General features: G+C 44.4%; 1 protein-coding gene across 7 annotated transcripts in view; it reads left to right on the forward strand.

The window, feature by feature from the left end:
• Positions 1–8,711: 8,711 nt before the first annotated feature.
• Positions 8,712–17,869, forward strand: part of MAP2K5 (mitogen-activated protein kinase kinase 5) — a 129,713-nt gene continuing 120,555 nt past the window's right edge. The window contains exons 1-2 of one of the 7 annotated variants that reach the window (XR_014002172.1): positions 8,712–9,297; positions 16,472–16,520. Coding sequence is in view for 3 of the 7 variants with exons in the window: in XM_081171223.1 (XP_081027349.1) it covers positions 9,130–9,297; positions 16,472–16,520 (217 nt within the window). In the remaining 4 variants the exon portion in view is untranslated. Of the gene's footprint in view, positions 9,298–12,022; positions 12,042–16,471; positions 16,521–17,869 lie in introns of those variants that run through there. The other 6 variants (XR_014002173.1, XR_014002174.1, XM_081171223.1 and 3 more) reach the window with 6 other exon arrangements.

Genomic DNA, 17,869 nt, shown 5'->3' on the forward strand with positions numbered 1-17,869 from the left:
TGTTTGTGCTTGCTTTGCCCCTCATCCTCCTCTTCCCTTCTCCTTTTGTGTCACATCTTTCAGACTGTAATCCTTAAGGTTGGCTTTATCTTATTGATATTTGTAAGCTGCTTTGGGAGTCTTCTTTCGACTGGCATGCAGGGTTAAAATCCTTTAAATAAATAAGCCAACATGTAAACTAGTGAAGCTGTTCATTTAGATATTTAAGGATTAGTGCTAAGGTACAATAAATAAAACAATCAGCAAAAAAATGAAAGAAATCCAGTGACTTTCACGTTTCAAAATAGTCTTGTAAAATGGTATTTTAGGTACTCTATTTGCTGAAAAACTCTTAATTGTACACAGAAAGTAAACTAATGCCTATTGTCATTCATGATTAATTGACCCATTCCAATTGTTTGGAGTTGTTGACCTTGCAAAACCTGATATTTTGTAACTTTAAAAAAAATCTTCCATGAACAGTTTGGAAGAACACAGTAAAGCTACTTACAGAGATTAAATTAATGTACAAGTAGCCAGGTACATCAACACCAAACAAAACCCTGAGTTGAAACTAGTCAGGAAAATTTATCAGTGGAATATGCTTATGCTACATAGATTTGTGAAGCTTGATTATTTACATCACTTATTTCCTAAAATTCTAATATTAAATACATGGTGCTATATTTTATAAAATAATTAAATTTAATTAAATAATAATAATGCTATGAAGTGGCTCTTGAGGAAGTCTGAATAGGTCACGAATACTTTCTCTGATGGCATGCATGTTCCATTGACAATGGACAGCTAAACAAAGATAAGATGAGAAGCATTTGCTATTTAAAATGGAAATGTGGATTGACACTCATATACAATGGTAAGTAAGGGATAGTACAGGGGTTGGGCCGGTTTGTGGTCCCGCAGACGCCATGGTGTGCCGGAGTGTGTGTGCGCGTGCACACGCATGCACAAATGCTATTTCTGGTGTGGAGGAGGCGTGCGCAGCTTCCCATTGGCTGCAGGAGCTTCCTGCAGCCAATGGGAAGCCGGCCAGCGTTGCAGAAGGCGGTCCTTGAGCAGGCGACGGGGTTCCACAGGCCGGTTAAATGACCCCCATGGGCCGGTTAAACGACCCCCATGGGCCACTTGTGGCCCATAGGCCTTAGGTTGACAACCCCTAGGATAATATAACAGTCTTTCTGCTTTAAAAAAAAAGCAAGGTAGCATGGACAGACAGCCAAGTAGGCTTGCAACCGGGTGGGCTACCTCCTTAAATTTTATCTGTAGCCCGCCCTAAATTTCGCTCTAAATAATTACATTTATGGTACATCCATAGCAACTGTCAATATTATATCAGCATAAAGTTGATCTTGTTCTTTTAAGTTATCATAACAACATTACTGGAGCCCTGGATTTGAATGAACTTATACTACATTTTGCAGCAGTGAAGAAAATGTTTGTTATAAACTATGATTTCTAAACTAACTTTTGCTATAAACTATCCTCCAGTTGTAGCTTATTCTTGTTTCTTCTACTAGTGAGTTATTTTTTATTTTAATCTTTTTTGCTAATTGGTAGCAAGAAAGGTAACAATTGTTGAAGTTGCTTAGTGAATTTGTTTGAATGTTTAACTTGCAGTAAGGCTGCAAAAAATAAGGGTTAACTAAAAACAGTTTATGAACCTACCTTAAAAAGGCCCGCAGACCAGATAATCTACTTCCATACTTTTTTTGTCATTGTTCCCCCCCCCACACACAAACTTATAGGCTGTCTACAGGCCTTAGATTTGCTTTAATGATGATTTCACCATTTCAAGCACAGTTTATGAGCTCTGGACTGGTTCATTACAAAACTTTTCTTCCAATTATACTAGTACTACTAATTGAACCCAAGTGCAAAACGTGATATAAAGCACTTGTTAACACAAAAGCCTGGCTTGCCTGCTATTCTGCCCCCTCCAAAGCTTTCATTTAAAAAAATAAACAGCAGTTTTAAAGAAAAGAACATATAAAGTTTCTGTTTTCGGGGGTGGGAGGAACAGGTAGAATTATGAACGCTATAAAAACAACGTGCCTTAGTTAACCCGAATGCATAAATCTATTTGAATTCCTCTTCTTTGAAGAACTGACATTAAGATATGGTCATTATATGCCTTGTGATTCATGGGCCTTGTTACATATATGCTTTGTAATGTATGAATAATTTAGTAAGAAAAATCACAATAATTTTGTTGTTACTCAAAAATTTATAGCTTGGCAAAAACAATTACAGAGCCCCTGAAGCTGGTGGAAGGAGGTTGAGTAACATTGTTAATGTGGCCCAATCTGTACCTTTCATGCTGAATGTGTTCTGTAATAATGTAGTGCATATTGCACTTAAGCACCTTTTCATTTTGTTCCACAGGAAAAGGGCAAAATTGCCAGCCTGTTGCAGTGAAAGGAATGGGATGCACACACCAGTCAATGTACAGATAAAATAAATGATGTATTATTGGGTGGTAGCCCACTGTAAACAGGAGGGGGTTATAACCAAATATGGTCCAAAGTGACATTTGGAGGAAAAAATTGAGAATCTGATTATTGGCTGAAATATCTTAACTGTTGTTAAGACTAACAAAAATTAAACAAATTGATGGTGCATTTGTGTATGTCAAAGGGGCCTTTTTCTAGTAATGCCCTCTACAGAACCATCTTACCTTTGAGGCTGCGTACACACCATATATTTAAAGCACATTACTTCTTCTGAGAATATTGGGAACTGTACAGTAGTTTGCTAAGGGTGTTGGGAATTGTAGCTCTAGGGGTAAACTACAGTCCCCAGAATTATTTGGAGAAAACAGTTTGCTTTATACGTATGACGTGCATACAACCTGAGTTATAGCAGGCAGAAACGTTGATAGTACCTCAGCGCCTGTTGAAAACTCGTTTACTCTCCCAGGCCATTTCTGACAATTAATGGTCAGTCTATTCTTGATCTGTTTGCTTTGGATCCACTGTTCTTGTGATTATTACTTAGGTGTTGGCTTTACTGTGATTTTTACATTGTGCTGTACACTGCTTTGTGATTTTAAGTGAAAAGCAGTATTGAAATATATTTCTAATAAATGTGTTCTCCCTGCACTACTGTACATATTTGATCTGCTTGTTATTTGTGGAGAGGGGAAGGAATTCAGTCTTGCTCTTGGTACTGATCTGCTTTGTCACCATGGTTGGGCTCTGTAGAGCTATTTCAAGAGCACGCTCAGGATTGGATGGATATTCAGTTGGGGGTGGGGGGCTTTTGAACTGCAGACCCCAGTGCCATAACTACTTGAGTATCCCCTACATGCGAAGACAGGCTTTGGTGGATTGAGCAGACAAGACCAATAGTGGATCCAACGTCAAGAAGGTGGTTTCTGCATGTTCTGGTGAGTGAAATGAGGGACAGATGGGGCTCATCAACCTGGGAAGGTAGCCCATCTAGGAGAAGGAAAACTCTTGGTCCTAAACCTCTACTGCCTTGTGGCTATACTCATTTGTGAGAAAGGATTTGGGAGTAAACCCTGAAGAACCATCTGTACCGACTGCCTTGTGGTACATCTTCGGGAGAAGAAAAGGCTAAGCAGTAAACCCTACACAAATCAAGAGTGGAGTCCCTAAGGCAGTTGGATGGCATCTTGTATGCCTTCTTCTGGCAACTCCTGCAGCCCAACTGGTGCCAAGTGTATTGCTCTGCTTTCCTTTGGACCACATCAGCGAGGCCAAGAGGGGGATATTGTCTGGGCAGCCCAGGACCTTGATACACACTCCCCAGGCTAAAGCAGCAAAAACAACACAGGAGGCATTATAAAGTTATAAACTCAGAAGCTGTGAGCTCAACCAGATTGGCATACAGCCTAACAGTTTACCGGTAACTTCACCCTCAAAGGCACACTCCTCCATTGTCTCGGGAGACAGACGGATGCCAACAAGGGCCATATTTCTGACACAAACGGCTTCAAACTTTTATCAGTTTTCAAAAGAAACTTGCCATTGTTGCCATGTGGAGTAGGAAACTGCTATTTGAGAAATACAGTATGCCTTGGCCATGCAGAATGATTTGCACATATTTTTGGCTCCAGGACTGTTTTGGGGGTTGATAAAGAATGTATGCACACACTTCTGACATATTTGAATTTGCCTCCCTGAGTCATTTCAGGCTTCCCCAACCTGGGGTCTCCAGACGTTTTTGTGCTGGGAGTGCTTCCAAAGTTCTGTCTGTGTCATTTGATCCATATTTACTCATTCTCACATGCAAAGTACCGCTTGATGCTGCAGTAATCAAGCATACTAGCCCCGTGACTCTATGATAGCATATATTGGTAGAGCTTGGAACATACAAGTGACATTTGGGAAATTGTAAGTTGGAGTCTGGTAGAATTAATTCATGCTTCTCATCTGTTTAACCTTTGCACTACGCAAACTCCTTTGGTACTGTGCTTTGAATAAATTAATCAATAAATGTCTTAAGGGGTAACTCATTGACATTAAGTGATCTTGAGTATGCAATCTAAGTCAATGTCAGAGCCATTGTTTTATAGGACTAGAATATTTTTTTCTAAGCTCTGTAGCTGGTTTGTTTGTTCCTGTATTCTCCATAGAATTGAAAACACTGCTGCTTTGCAAATATCTGAGGTGCTTTAGAAGGAAAAATATTAAAAAGCTGAAGTTTGATTACTGCTGTCTCAATGCAAACTGGAATAAGGAACTGCGGCAGAGAATAGCCATGTTGAAAAGCTACATAATATTTATGCAAATCTGGTAAGTTGAATTGGTTTTCCCTATAGGTTTATGAATGAATATATATATATATTAGGGTGGGACTGTAAGGCCATAGAAAAGCTGTGATTTCATAGCCTATTCTTTACAACTTAATAGAAAATGAATTTTCATTGAATGGTACATAGGGACTTCTGGCAGAAGGTTCATTTCAACAGCACTGAAAGTCCATGTGGACAGTCACTATTCCTGGAATATTCTCAAGATGAGACTATTAAGGGTTTGGGGGGGTTGGTACCAGTTTAAATTATAAAGTTATTGAACAGAAAGATAATTTATCTTCGCTAATGGCCATTCAAGGATTAAACTTAAAAAAGCCCTAAACCATCTAGAATTTTAATGAGTGGGAGCCAAAGACTTTCATGAATTATATCAAATATTGCTAGCAGGGCTCTTCTTTATTTTTCTTCTTTTTTGGGGGGGGGGGGTGTAATGAATTTGAATCAAATTCGCCAATTACAGTGGTACCTCGGGTTAAGTATTTAATTTGTTCCGGAGTTCCGCACTTAACCTGAAACTGTTCTTAACCTGAAGCACCACTTTAGCTAACAGGGCCTCCCACTGTCGCCATGCCGCCGGAGCACAATTTCTGTTCTCATCCTGAAGCAAAGTTCTTAACCTGAAGCACTATTTCTGGGTTAACAGAGTCTGTAACCTGAAGCGTATGTAACCTGAGGTACCACTGTACCTTTAATGATAAAGACTACAGCCTATTCACACATGGTATTGTACTGTATGAGCGTCTCTGTTTATTCTGCAGGAGCTGACACGCCCCCCCCTTTTTTACAAGTGCAAGGCATTATAGTGATACCCACCACATGGTGTTTGCACTCAGTATGTGTTAATCAGAGGATTACTGCTACTGAACATGGAGGCTCTGTCCAATTGTCATGGCTAATAACCATCTAGACTTGTGACCATAAACTTACCTTGTGGCAATGAGTACCCAAAGTTAATACTCCATTGCGTGAAAAAGTATTTTCCTTTGGAAATGAACTTAATAGTCAATGTATTTAATTGGATGAATGCTAGTATTAGGGCACTGGGATGGATGGATCACTTTCTCTCTACTGTTCATTTCCTTATGATTTTTTAATCTGTCCTAGAGATGTGTTGGGCAAGGGGAGAGGGGGTTGCAAGAGAAATCTGGGATAGGTGCAGCAGAAGAAAGGGACTCTTGGGCACCTGTAAAGGTTTCAATGAGCAGGATTCACAGCAAGTCTAAAGGCTTAATCCTGGATGGAGTCAAGAGCAAATCTTAAAACTACCACCAAACCAGTGCATAACAAGATAATTTCTTTTGCTTTCTTGGTACCTCTGACTTAGCAGAGCCATAAGGAACATGGATTTGGGCTACCAATATCCAGAAGCTATTTTGGATGGGATGGGAATAAACTCCAGAGAAGATGGAGGCTCTGTGGGTTGGGATCTACCAATCCAGGTGTGTTAGACAGGGTTGTCATCCCCATGAAGCAATAGGTCTGCAGCTTGGGGTTGCTCTGGCTTGGGGAGACTCCTAAACAGGCTTGGGGAGACAAATGCTAAGAATTAAGGAACCTTTGAGCACGTGAAGTCCACCTACGAAAAGCAGCCAACACTTCTGCTATGCCCTCAAACATTCTTTTTGAGACACATTTATCCTTTAGAGGGGTAAGCTTCTTCGTTGTTGATATTGTTAAATAGCAGTTAGAATCTATTGTGGTCTACTGCAGCACACCCAGAGATCTACCAATAGATCCCACTGTACCTTCTGCCCAACCCTGTCTTAGACCCACTAAGCATGCAGGTAGGGGGCAATTTAGTAACTTCATCTGGTATGTCAGCTGCACCCTTTTCTGGAGAAAGTGCACCTGGCCCCAGCTGTTCATGCTCAACACTAGACATTGAAGAAGTCTGCAAACTACTGTAACATGCCACCCCAATCTCCACAAATGGTGCGACATTCCAGGGGTTGCAGCACGTGGAGATCAGTCTGTGTTCCCTTTTGGGACAAGGAGGCACACCAAGAGACTGTGGTGTCTTTTTGAAATATGGTTTTATTTGCACATATATAGATGGAGGGATTGCATGCACATTCTTGGAGCGTCTGGCATAAGGGCAGAATTGGCTTCATAAGACAGCAAAAAGCCACCTTCAGTGTTTCTTAGTTCCAGCCTGTCATTCCCCGCTCACATGGAGTTCTGCCCCTAATCCTCCTCCTCTTTGCTAACTGATAGGAAGGGCCTCCCCTAGCCTATGTCATTCAAAGTTGAAACCCTGAACCTGCCCTTTGCCTCTTCCCACTAGCACTCAGCAAAGAAGGGGCAGCAACTCCCCTTGCCTGGCTGTCTTGCCCTCCTTGAAGGGTCATGCGTATTTAGCCAGCTCTAAATCCAGGGGGTTTCTGTGTTTGGCAAAGTTTAATCAAACCTTTATTAATTCTAATGTTTACTATATCCAGGAATTTAGGGAAATCTGGCACCCCACCAACCCAAATTCATAACAGAATTAGACAGAATGTGTCAGCTGTGATTTGTCTGGGAAAATAATAATAATAATAATAATAATAATAATAATAATAATAATAATAATAACAATAATAATAATTTTATTATTTATACCCCACCCATCTGGCTGGGTTTCCAGATAGGCTTACAACCTATCTAAAAACATAATAAAGACATCAATCCTTAAAAATTTCCCTAAACAGGGTTGCCTTCAGATATCTTATAAAAGTCTGATTGTTGTTTCTTTTCTTGACACCTGAAGGGAGGGCGTTGCACAGGGCGGGCCCCACTATTGAGAAGGCCCTCAAAATATCAAACCACATTGTGCACGGCCCAATTCTTTGGGGAAAGTACCAGGATTTTTTGGGGAAAGCAGTGCACTTTAAATGTAAGGGACATATAAAATACACATGCAGCCACATGGTGTGTGTGAGAGAGATGCTGTAAAGGTGCCAGAACTCCCCTAGGCTCAGAAATCTGCCCTAGATCTCCCCTTTACCACTGAGAATATCCTTGGTGTTTTACTGCTTGGTGGGGGGGAGGGTGTTGGAAAAGGGAGAGGGCCTTTGCTTTGGCAGCACATAGTATATTTTATAGTGGCTGCTCTAGAAGCTGGTCTGCCCACACTGCGGACTGTTTTTCAAGGTGGAAGGGAAGAAAATTGACATTTCAAAGCTTTTTAATGTTTGGGCTTTTTTCAATACTCTCAATCTTCAGCCAAATCAGGCTTCTACAGCAGCTTACAAATGTCAATGATACACCAGTCCCTGCTCTCAGCTTTAGTTCCAAAGACACAACACAAAAGGAAAGGGAATGTGGAGGGGAGGAGGAAAAACACAAACACAGCTACACATTATACAGTACCTGTAAAAGCATATTCAAACATATCCTTTCCCTTTCAAATAAATTCGGGGTGCTGCAGTTTGTTAAGGGTTGCAGGGAATTGCAACTGTAAGGGGGTAAACTCCGGTGCCCAGAACGCCTGGAGGGAAAAGAACGTGTTTGGAATGCTCTTTAAAGGCTTGGTGTGTACACAACACATACATTACTTACAGAGTTCTTGGAATGACCTGCTGTGAAGGAAAGACTTTCAGGAAGAGGAGAAGCTGAAAGCTGCTGGTCCTTTCGGTGGAGCTGGTGGAACGTTTTGTTAAATGCATATATATATATGTATATATGCAAACTATATATATATATATATATATATATATATATATATATATATATATATGCAACCTACCTCGCAAGCGCACACTTAAATAGTGGTGGTGGTTTTCACTGTGGGTTTCTGCACACAATGCAGGCACGCAATGCAGAAATACGGGAAACGGGACTTCAGAAAAATAAATAAGTCTGTGTTTGAGCGATCAGGAAATATCCGCCGTGTATGCTGGGGGGGGGGGAGACGCGGAATGGGTGACGTTTAGCAAAGGCGGCCTAACTGGGGTGAGCAGCGGGCGGGTAGGGGGGGGGAGAAAAAGAAAGAGTCATTCCGCGGGGCATCGGAGCCTCCAGCCCTTGAAGGGAAAAGGGGCTGCTGTGGCGCCGGCGGGGGCGAGGCCCGGCTTAGGAGGCCGTCCCCGTTGCGGCGAAGGGGGCCTTCCTGCCCCGGCGAACTCCTGCCCGGCTGCCCCCTTCCCCGGCGCAGCGGCGGCTGCACCATCGCCGGCGCCTCCCCTCAGCTTTCCCAGCCTTCCTCTCCGCGACGAAGGCGCCCGCCTGGGCCTAGCCGCGCCTGGGGGGGAATCCCGCCCGGCTCCTTCTTCCTGCCTTCCTCTCAGGCCCGCCTCGGCCTAGTCCGGGCAAGCCATGTGAGCGAGCCTCCCTCGCCCGCTCCGTCTCCCTCGGCCCCGGCGGCTGCTCCGGGGATGCTCTTACTGGCCGTGGGCGACGCCGACGCCGCCTCAGCCGCCGGCCCCAGCCCCGCCATGGAGCCCCCCAACCCGGCGCTGGTCATCCGCATCCGCGTCCCGGACGGCGGCGCCGTGGACTGGACGGTCCACCCGGCGCCTCAGCTGCTCTTCAGGGACGTACTGGTGAGTGAGAGAGGAGGAATATGGTGCTGGGGGTGGGGGGTGTCACTCGGGGCACCCCTCCCCATTAGCTCGGGCGTGAGGTGCCACGGAAATATGGGTGGGTGGGTGCCCCGGGTGCGCTGTCTGTTTCGCCTCAGGAACCGCCGCTATCCCGGGGGAATTTGGCGGAGTAGCGGCGGCTTCTTCCCTGCCACTTACCCCGCATTTCCACCGCCTTCCGGTGGGGGGCTTCGATTTCGAAACGCCGCAACTACCCCTATTAGAGATGTGGGGTTGGGGCGAGGACCGGATATCTTCTTGCTTGTTCCGTGGGGTTTGTTTTACGTGCCTTCTCCCCCCACCCCACAACCTACACTCCAGGGGCGCCGACTTATAAAAAATATTGGGGGGGCCCATACCGGGGTCCTGCCGCTGGTTCACTCGGGTAGCCGGGAGAACGCAGTTCGAGGTGGCGGTGTTGGGGAGAGACCCTCGCTCAGGGCGCCACTAGACTTGGCGGCCGGCGGCCTATCTGGGGGGTTTTGGAGCGTATTTCGGCGGAGCGATTGGGGAGGAGGGGGCTTGTTGCCGGATTCTTCAGCTGAGCCGGAGATCCGCTGCTGGGGGTCCCTGGGCCGAGTTGTGAGCACGGCCTGCTGAAGGGAGATCCAGCCGATTGCGCGACAGGGACGGCCGGGGCTCTCCGGCTAGGGCGCGCGGCTGGCTGGCTGGCGAGGGAGCAGGTGGGGAGGAGGCGGGGGTCCTCACTCTCTTAGGAAACGCACCCGCGCGCCCGATTGCCACGAAGTCCGAAGGGTGCGTGTGTGGAATTAAAAAGCAAAAACGAGATACGGGCAGGGCAGGCAAAGAGTTTTCTGCAAGAGGATGGAGGGCAGGTTGAAGAGAAAATCACTCAGGATGAGACAGTCAAATCAGCCATGATAAAATGGGCTCAGGATATAACATCATGTTTGAGGACTGGGAAAGGTTATGGACCACCGGAATGAAATTCACGGCATGTAATGCCTTGAAGGAAAATATTATGAAAATGATTTATAGGTGGTACATGACCCCAGTCAAGCTTGCAAAAATATATCACCTGTCTGATAATAAATGTTGGAAATGTAAGGAGGCTGAAGGGACATTCTTTCACCTCTGGTGGACTTGTCCAAAAGTGAAGACCTTCTGGAAAATGATCTATAATGAGTTAAAAAAGGTATTTAAGTATACCTTTCCCAAGAAACCAGAGGCCTTCCTCTTGGGCATTGTTGGCCAGAAAGTGTTAAAGAAGGATAGAACTTTCTTTATGTATGCAACTACAGCAGCAAGAATACTTATCGCAAAATATTGGAAGACACAAGATTTGCCCACACTGGAAGAGTGGCAGACGCAATTGATGGACTACATGGAACTGGCTGAAATGACTGGCAGAATCCGAGATTTGGGAGAAGAAACAACGGAAGAGGACTGGAAAAAATTTAAGGACTATTTACAAAAACAATATAAGTTGTATGAATGTTAAAAATTTACACGATTCGGAAACTATAGCTTCAGCAATTAGATTTGGGAAACAGGAAATTATATTTTAAGTAAGGTCAAAATCTAAGGTAATACTATGTTTAATTTAAGATATAAGTAACTGATGAAAAGTATGTTAAATTTAGAGGTATAGTATTTGAAAAGTACAAAATAAGGTACGAAACAAGGTAATAATTTGCTGATATCTTTATTATAAAGAATGCAGGGTAAGGGAGATGCGAGGAAGTCCAGTTAGTTATATAAAAAATGTGTTGAATGGTTGGTTTTCTTTTCTTCTTTTTCTTTTTTTCTTTTTCTTGTTCTTTTACTTTGTTCTTCAGTGTATGTTTCTAACTTTGTATTTGAAAACTTAATAAAATATTTATATATATAAAAAAGAGAGAAAATCCTTTCGCTTTTCTGGGGCGCAGGGAAGTCTCAGAGCCGGAGGTTGGGGAAGGGACCCCCTTTGCTCTGCCCTCTTCTCCCGTCTTAGATTCGCATGGGGGTCCCCGCCGGAGCTTGGCCACCGGGCCACACAAGGGCCGCGCTCTACGCGGCACACCTTGATAGCCGCGCAGCTGTCCTCCGCGGCTGCGGAGCGGCCCTGCGCCGGTGCCCAGCCCCTCTGGGCGCCCGCTGCGCTGCCAATGACAAGCGGGCGACGTCGCGGGCGGGGAAGGCGTCGCTTTCTTTCCCGATCCTTCATCCTCCCAGTCTTCCAGCCCTTTTTTGGGTTGGAAGCTCGTCTCGTTCGCCCTTCTCCTTTCTTCACCCTGCGCGCAATTTTCCTCCCTCGTCTCCCTCCCCATTTCTCCTTCCTTCCTGACTGACTGACGGGCTTGGGCTCGGGCTCAGGCTCGGGCTCCGGGTCGGGCTCAGGCTCGGGCTCGGGCTCGGGCTCCGGGTCGGGCTCAGGCTCAGGCTCGGGCTCGGGCAGCCACAGCGTCGGCGGTGTTGGCGATCGGCGGCGCGGGGGGATGGCCCTCCCGGGGGAGCCGGCGCTGCTCAATGGGGTTGCCAAGGAGACAGGCCGGCCGCCCCCCTCCCCCGGCCCGGCGCCCCCCGCCGCGCCGGTGCCCGTTATCGAGCTGGTGCGCGCCGGGCGCCCTATAAAAGCCGCGGACGCGCCCACCGCCGCCCGAGATTATTGGGGGGGCTGAGCCCCCCCAAACGAATTTTTGAGGGGGCTCGGGCCCCCTCAAGCCCCATGGAGTCGGCGCCTATGCTACACTCCGGATTAACAGGTGGTTATCTCCATCCCACTCTACTCCGCAGCTGCTGCGAAGTAGACCCGGGCTCCCCTTCTTTTCACTTGCAGCAATGGAGAATTTCAGTTTTGTCCAGTGAATTGGAAGCTCCTCTTCCACGCAGGGAGGTTTCAGAGAAAAACGAGGAATTCTGCATCCAGATTGTAAGCTGGTTGTTGGAAATTTATCACATTTTTCCTTGGAAAGTGTTTACCTGGGTTACGTTGGCTGTTGGCATTTTGATGCCTGTGAGGGGCCCAAATCCAATCATGTTTTTAACGTTTTAATGGTATTATTACATATTTTTATGTTTTTAATTGCTATAAAGTGTTTTGATAATTTTAAATGATATAGGGGTGTACAAATATTTTAATAAATACACACCCGTCTGGAAACACCACTTTATCAGAGTAGACAAAAGGCACAAGATGCACCAGCTTTTCTGAAACACAGGTCTGGGAGAGAAATGTAATAAAGCCTTCAAAATTGCTTCCTCTCAAGCAGCATATTGTTTTGGCTTAGTGAATAGACTTCCCAGATCACAATTTTAATGATAATAACTCCCCGCTCCTTTTTTATAGCAATAATGACTTGTGATGTGGTGTGCAACTCCAGGCATTTGAAGATGAGTAGTTGTGGCGCTGTGGTCTAAACCACAGAGCCTAGGGCAGGGGTCTGCAACCCGCGGCTCCGGAGCCGCATTTGGCTCTTTTACACCTTTGCCGCGGCTCCGGGGCGGATACTAGCGAGGGGAGGAGGCGCATTGTGCGCCCCGACACTCCCCACTGTGGCGGGCGCTGTACTGGCTGTGATGTCGCATGGGGGCGGTGCGTGCGTTAGTCATGCACCGTCCCAACGTCACCTTCCCGCCCACTGTCAGATCGCGGCTCCGGAGATATATTTGTTTTAAATGTCGCAATGGTTTTGCGGCTCCCAGTTTTTTTTTCCTTCGGAAACGGGTCCAAGTGGCTCTTTTTGTCTTAAAGGTTGCAGACCCCTGGCCTAGGGCTTGCCGAATCCCCGCCGGCCCCTGCTCCTGCCAACCTAGCAGTTCAAAAGCACGTCAAAGTGCAAGTAGATAAATAGGTACCGCTCCGGCAGGAAGGTAAACGGTGTTTCTGTGCGCTGCTCTGGTTTGCCAGAAGTGGGTTAGTCATGCTGGCCGCATGCCGACAAATGCCGGCTCCCTCGGCCAGTAAAGCGAGATGAGCGCCGCAACCCCAGAGTCGTCCGCGACTGGACCTAACGGTCAGGGGTCCCTTTACCTTTACCTAGTTGTGTTAGTCTCCTGCAGAAAAAACCGTCAATAGTCTTGTGGCGCCTTACAAGACTAAGTTTGAATCAGAGCAAACTGTGGGTTGATGTTTATTCTGATTCAGCAGTAAACAGTGGATTTTCCAGGCGAGAGCAAGGGGGCAAATGAAATTTCTCTTGGACCTGTGCCAGGAAATCACAGGAAAAACAGAAGTGTGGATGAGCCCATATGAATGTATTATGGCATAGGTTTTTATGGACTCAAGCCTACCTTGTTAGATTGTGAAGTGCAATCTTAGTTGGCAGATATGTAAAGGAGAAAATTGTAAGATGGGACTTTAATGGCAGTGAGAATAACTAGTGTCTGCAAGGGATAATTAGTTCCTAAATATATGTTAAACGGGCATTGCTTTTAATGATTTATAGTAGCAGACTGGTGATATGATTTCATTAACACCTGTAGTGGGACATGGAAGCATTTGCAAGAAACATAGATAGCACAAATACTCATTGGTAAGTCAATTAGTGCATGTAGTGTGATAACTTGTCCTATGCATGTTTACTTGGAAAGAAGTTCAACGGTGCTTGCTCCCAAGGACTGTGCGTAGAACTGCAGCTTAGTTAAAAGGAAGAAAAAAATTTTAACTTTTGAATGTTGGCAACTTCTTTTACAGTGCAGAAAGCTGGTGATGTGTGGTAGATTTGTATGAAATTAACCAAAACCACCAGGCAGACCTGCTTTACGTTCTTCTTGCATCACACAGACAGTTTTCACAAAAAAGTTCTGGTAAATATTTCTGAGGTTCTCTAATATTTAGGTTCAGCTGGTTGATCAGTGAGGCCAAGGGGGGGGGGGAATCCTGTCATCTGGGCAGCCCAGGACCTCCATACACCCTAGAGAGGTCTTTTTGGTGCTGCTAACACAGAGGTTTGACTTCACCCCCAGAGGCACACTCCATTGTCTCTTGAGACAGATGGATGCCAACAAAGTTAGGATCCGCTACTAGGTCACAGCCTAGGTGGGTGGCAACAGCAAAAAAGTTATGAAGGTCCCCAAATGCACATTTAGGCAAAAGGTGAGTCTGGATTCTGAAAAGAATACTGCTTAAGAATCCGGAACAATCCCTTTCTTTTGCAAGAAGGGACAAATTTTGGCCATAGCTTAGTGCTATACACCTGAGCTTCCAATGTCCACAATCGCTTCCCTTTTAGAGTGCTGAATCTTGAGCTTTTTGTTTTTCTCTCCTTGGGCTGATCTAGTACTCAGAGAGTCATGTAATAACACACTTTTAATGTGGTCCAACCAGTGTTTTGTATGTGCAGTTAAAGAAGGCTGACCAGTGGTAAAAGGAAAAAGACGCTCTGCTGTTTCTTTGTGAACCCAAACTTTACATCATTTATCATGTATAGACTTTGAAGATAATGGCTACTTTCCCAACTCGGATTTCCAGATCACCCTGTTTACATTCTTGTCAGTGGCACTTTCACATTAGCTTAAAGTGTACCAAAGGCTATTTTCCTAGTGAAGCTGGTAACATATGACACTAGTGAAGTAAAACTTGGCATGTATTTTGGAAACTGGGTTCTTAAGGTACATTTTATTTATTTATTTATTTATTATCTAGCCAAATAGTCATTTCTGCACTTGAGTTTGCCTCCAGGTTAGTGCATGTTCAGCATTCAATTACTTTAATAGAGTATGAGTAGTTCTGTCTTCCTGGGGAGAGAGGGTTGGATTAGAGCAGTGTTAGAAACTGAGATAAGAAAGCTAGGAGCTAAATAGCATGCTTTTTTATGTAACAAGAATATAAAGCTGAAAATGAATGAACTGCAGCTAAAATCTTATGTTCATAACTCACATGTCTAGTCCTCATCTGAAGACTGAAAAAAAAACCAAAGTCCTACACCCCCTGCTCCACCCCCTTATATTCTTATGAGGGTCTCTTCTCCAGTCTTCAGAGAGTGGCTGGAAGTCGGGAAGCAGAAGAAGGTCCTCCTTTCCTTCCAGCAGTGGCAGTTTTAATCTGAAATCTTAGGCACAGTACTACGCCCAGAGCTCAGAAACTGCTCACGTTAATGAAATTCTCTTGTCGCAAAACGCGCCTAGAACAAGGGGAGTTTCGAATGTTGGATTAGAGTGCTCTCTTCTGTGGCAGTATACTTGACACAATCTTACTGAATGCATGATGAAGGAAAATATTTGGATGAAGGTACACCCAATCTGCAGGTGACACCAAAGTGGCTGGAGGATCCAACTTAGTGTACAGAATTAATTTCATCTGAGATAAATGTAGAGTTTTGCATTTGAGTATACAAAATCTGATGCACAAATAAAGGACGGGTGACCCCCTAACCTTGCAGTGGTAGATGTGAAGAGTATCTGGGATTTTAGTAAACCACAGGCCAGCAATAGTATGCAGTGGTTAAAATGGCTAATGGGATTATTGGTTACATGAAGAAAAGTATAGTGTCCAGGGCACAAGAAGTAAAGGTGTCACTCAGACCTTGGTTGGATCTTCTATGACATACTGTGCCAATTTCTGGGGCACCTCAGTTTAAGAAAAATAATTGCCAAATGAACATTTCCAGAGGAGGATGACAAAGATCATGATTGGTCTAGAGATCAGGTCTTATGAGGAAAGGTTGAAGGGGGAAGAAATCCAAGGGAGAAGAGCCTTGGGAAAAGACGTTAAAGAGGAAATGCAATACATTTTAAGGGGTTTCATATAAATGATGGTGCAAATTTGTGTTCTGTTGCTCCAGGGGATGACATGCAACTTAATGGGTTCAAATTACATGATTGGTCATATTGGCTAAACATTTGGAAGAACTTGGAAGGAGCTATTCAACAGTAACAGACTGTCTCAGAAGATGGTGGACTCTATTTTTTGTTAGAAGTTTAAAAGCAGAGACTGGATGGCCCTCCTAGCTAAATTGCTAGATGAGCAGGTTTCTGCATTGGTAGGGGACGTAATTGGACTAGATGACCCTTGAGGTGACTTCTAACTCTATGGTCCTGTGACTTGGTTTTGCTTTTGGTATCTTCTATTCCAGCAGCAAGAGAGAAAAACCTGTGAATGTGCTAATAAGAGGACCTGAAAGTAAATGGTTCTACAAAAAGGGTTGATAAAAATATAGCTCACTCTGCCTCCATTTTTATTTTTATTTTGCAGGATGTGATCAGTCAGGTTCTGCCTGATGCGACGACAACAGCCTTTGAATGTGAGTATGAATATGAGTCTGTGGATGGCTCAGTACTCGCATTATTTATTTAAAAAAATGACAACTACATATTGTTTATGTTCAGATATGCTACAGTTAAATATTTATATATGAATGCAAGTTTAATGACGATCCCAAGCTAAGTAATATTTTATTATTTAATCACATTTTGAGAGTGCATATTTCTACAATATAGCTTTAATTACCAGCATGACCTTACAGTGCTCTTTGTGCGCGCTGCAATTATATTGCTCAAATTAAATGAAAAGTATAAAGTACCTGGAGGCTTTGTAGGCTGAGATTTTAATTTTCAGATTTTATTATTATTATTAAAAGCAGAAATCAGTAGCTAGCTTTTAGAAGAGTGGAGTGTACAAATGTAGAACATTAGATTGGTTGCTGAAATGTCATATTCTCTAGAATCAGGTGGCTCTCATCCCTGATCATTCTGTTAGTGGGAGAACAGCTATTGTCTCAGCTCAAGTCTCCAAAAGCTTAATCTCTGCAAGTTCCTGATATCAAGCTCTTGATGGCGGAACTGTCAGTAATGGGCTATGTAATGTAATGGTAGAGACAGTACACTATGGACTGAGGTTCAAACCTCAGCTCAGCTATGAACCTAATGGGTGGTCTTAAGCAAGCTGCCATCTTTCAGGCCCACTCCCCTGCCCTCAGTCTGTAATATGTGGGAAATGAGACTGGCATGGCTTACATGATTGTTGTATAGAGATTGCACACTTGCCGTGAACAGTTAGGGAAAAGCATTATTTTATTATTAATAATTATTCTATTGCTGGGGAAGAGGTCTTGAGACATGGAAAGGGTTTTAAGAGTTTGGGTCTGGTCAAGGTGTTATAACTGTTCATGTGAAAACATCTGCTTGCTGCCAGGACTGTCCTTTCAGCTTTCCTGCTTTGTGCATCAACCTCCACTGAACTCTTGTGTGTCAGGAGCAGGCACTGCAGCCGGAGCAGTAATCCACATTACTGACACCTTTAGGCAGAACTTGCCTTGACATATAGATTTCACATCTGCTGCTGTGCTTTCCAGTTCTTGGTTTTACCCTGTCATTTTACACCGGCATGACATTGTTTCCCCTGCCATTTAAGTGGCATCAGAAATATGTTAACGTATATTGATGCTGCTTGGTTTCAGGGTTATCTTCTCCATGCTGAAGGCCTGAAATTTACTGGTTTAAGCATCTTCTCAGCTACTTGATGGCTTTCTCGGAGGCATTTAATTGCTATCCACAGCAGCTTTCACTCCTGTTTGCTTAGTTATTGCTATCTCCAGTGTGTCTTCTGTGTCTGCCTCTACCTGGGGCTGTAGTTCTCCCTCACCATTGGACC

Source organism: Podarcis bocagei (genome assembly GCF_964188305.1).
Source record: "Podarcis bocagei genome assembly, chromosome: 14".
Lineage (NCBI taxonomy): Eukaryota > Metazoa > Chordata > Lepidosauria > Squamata > Lacertidae > Podarcis > Podarcis bocagei.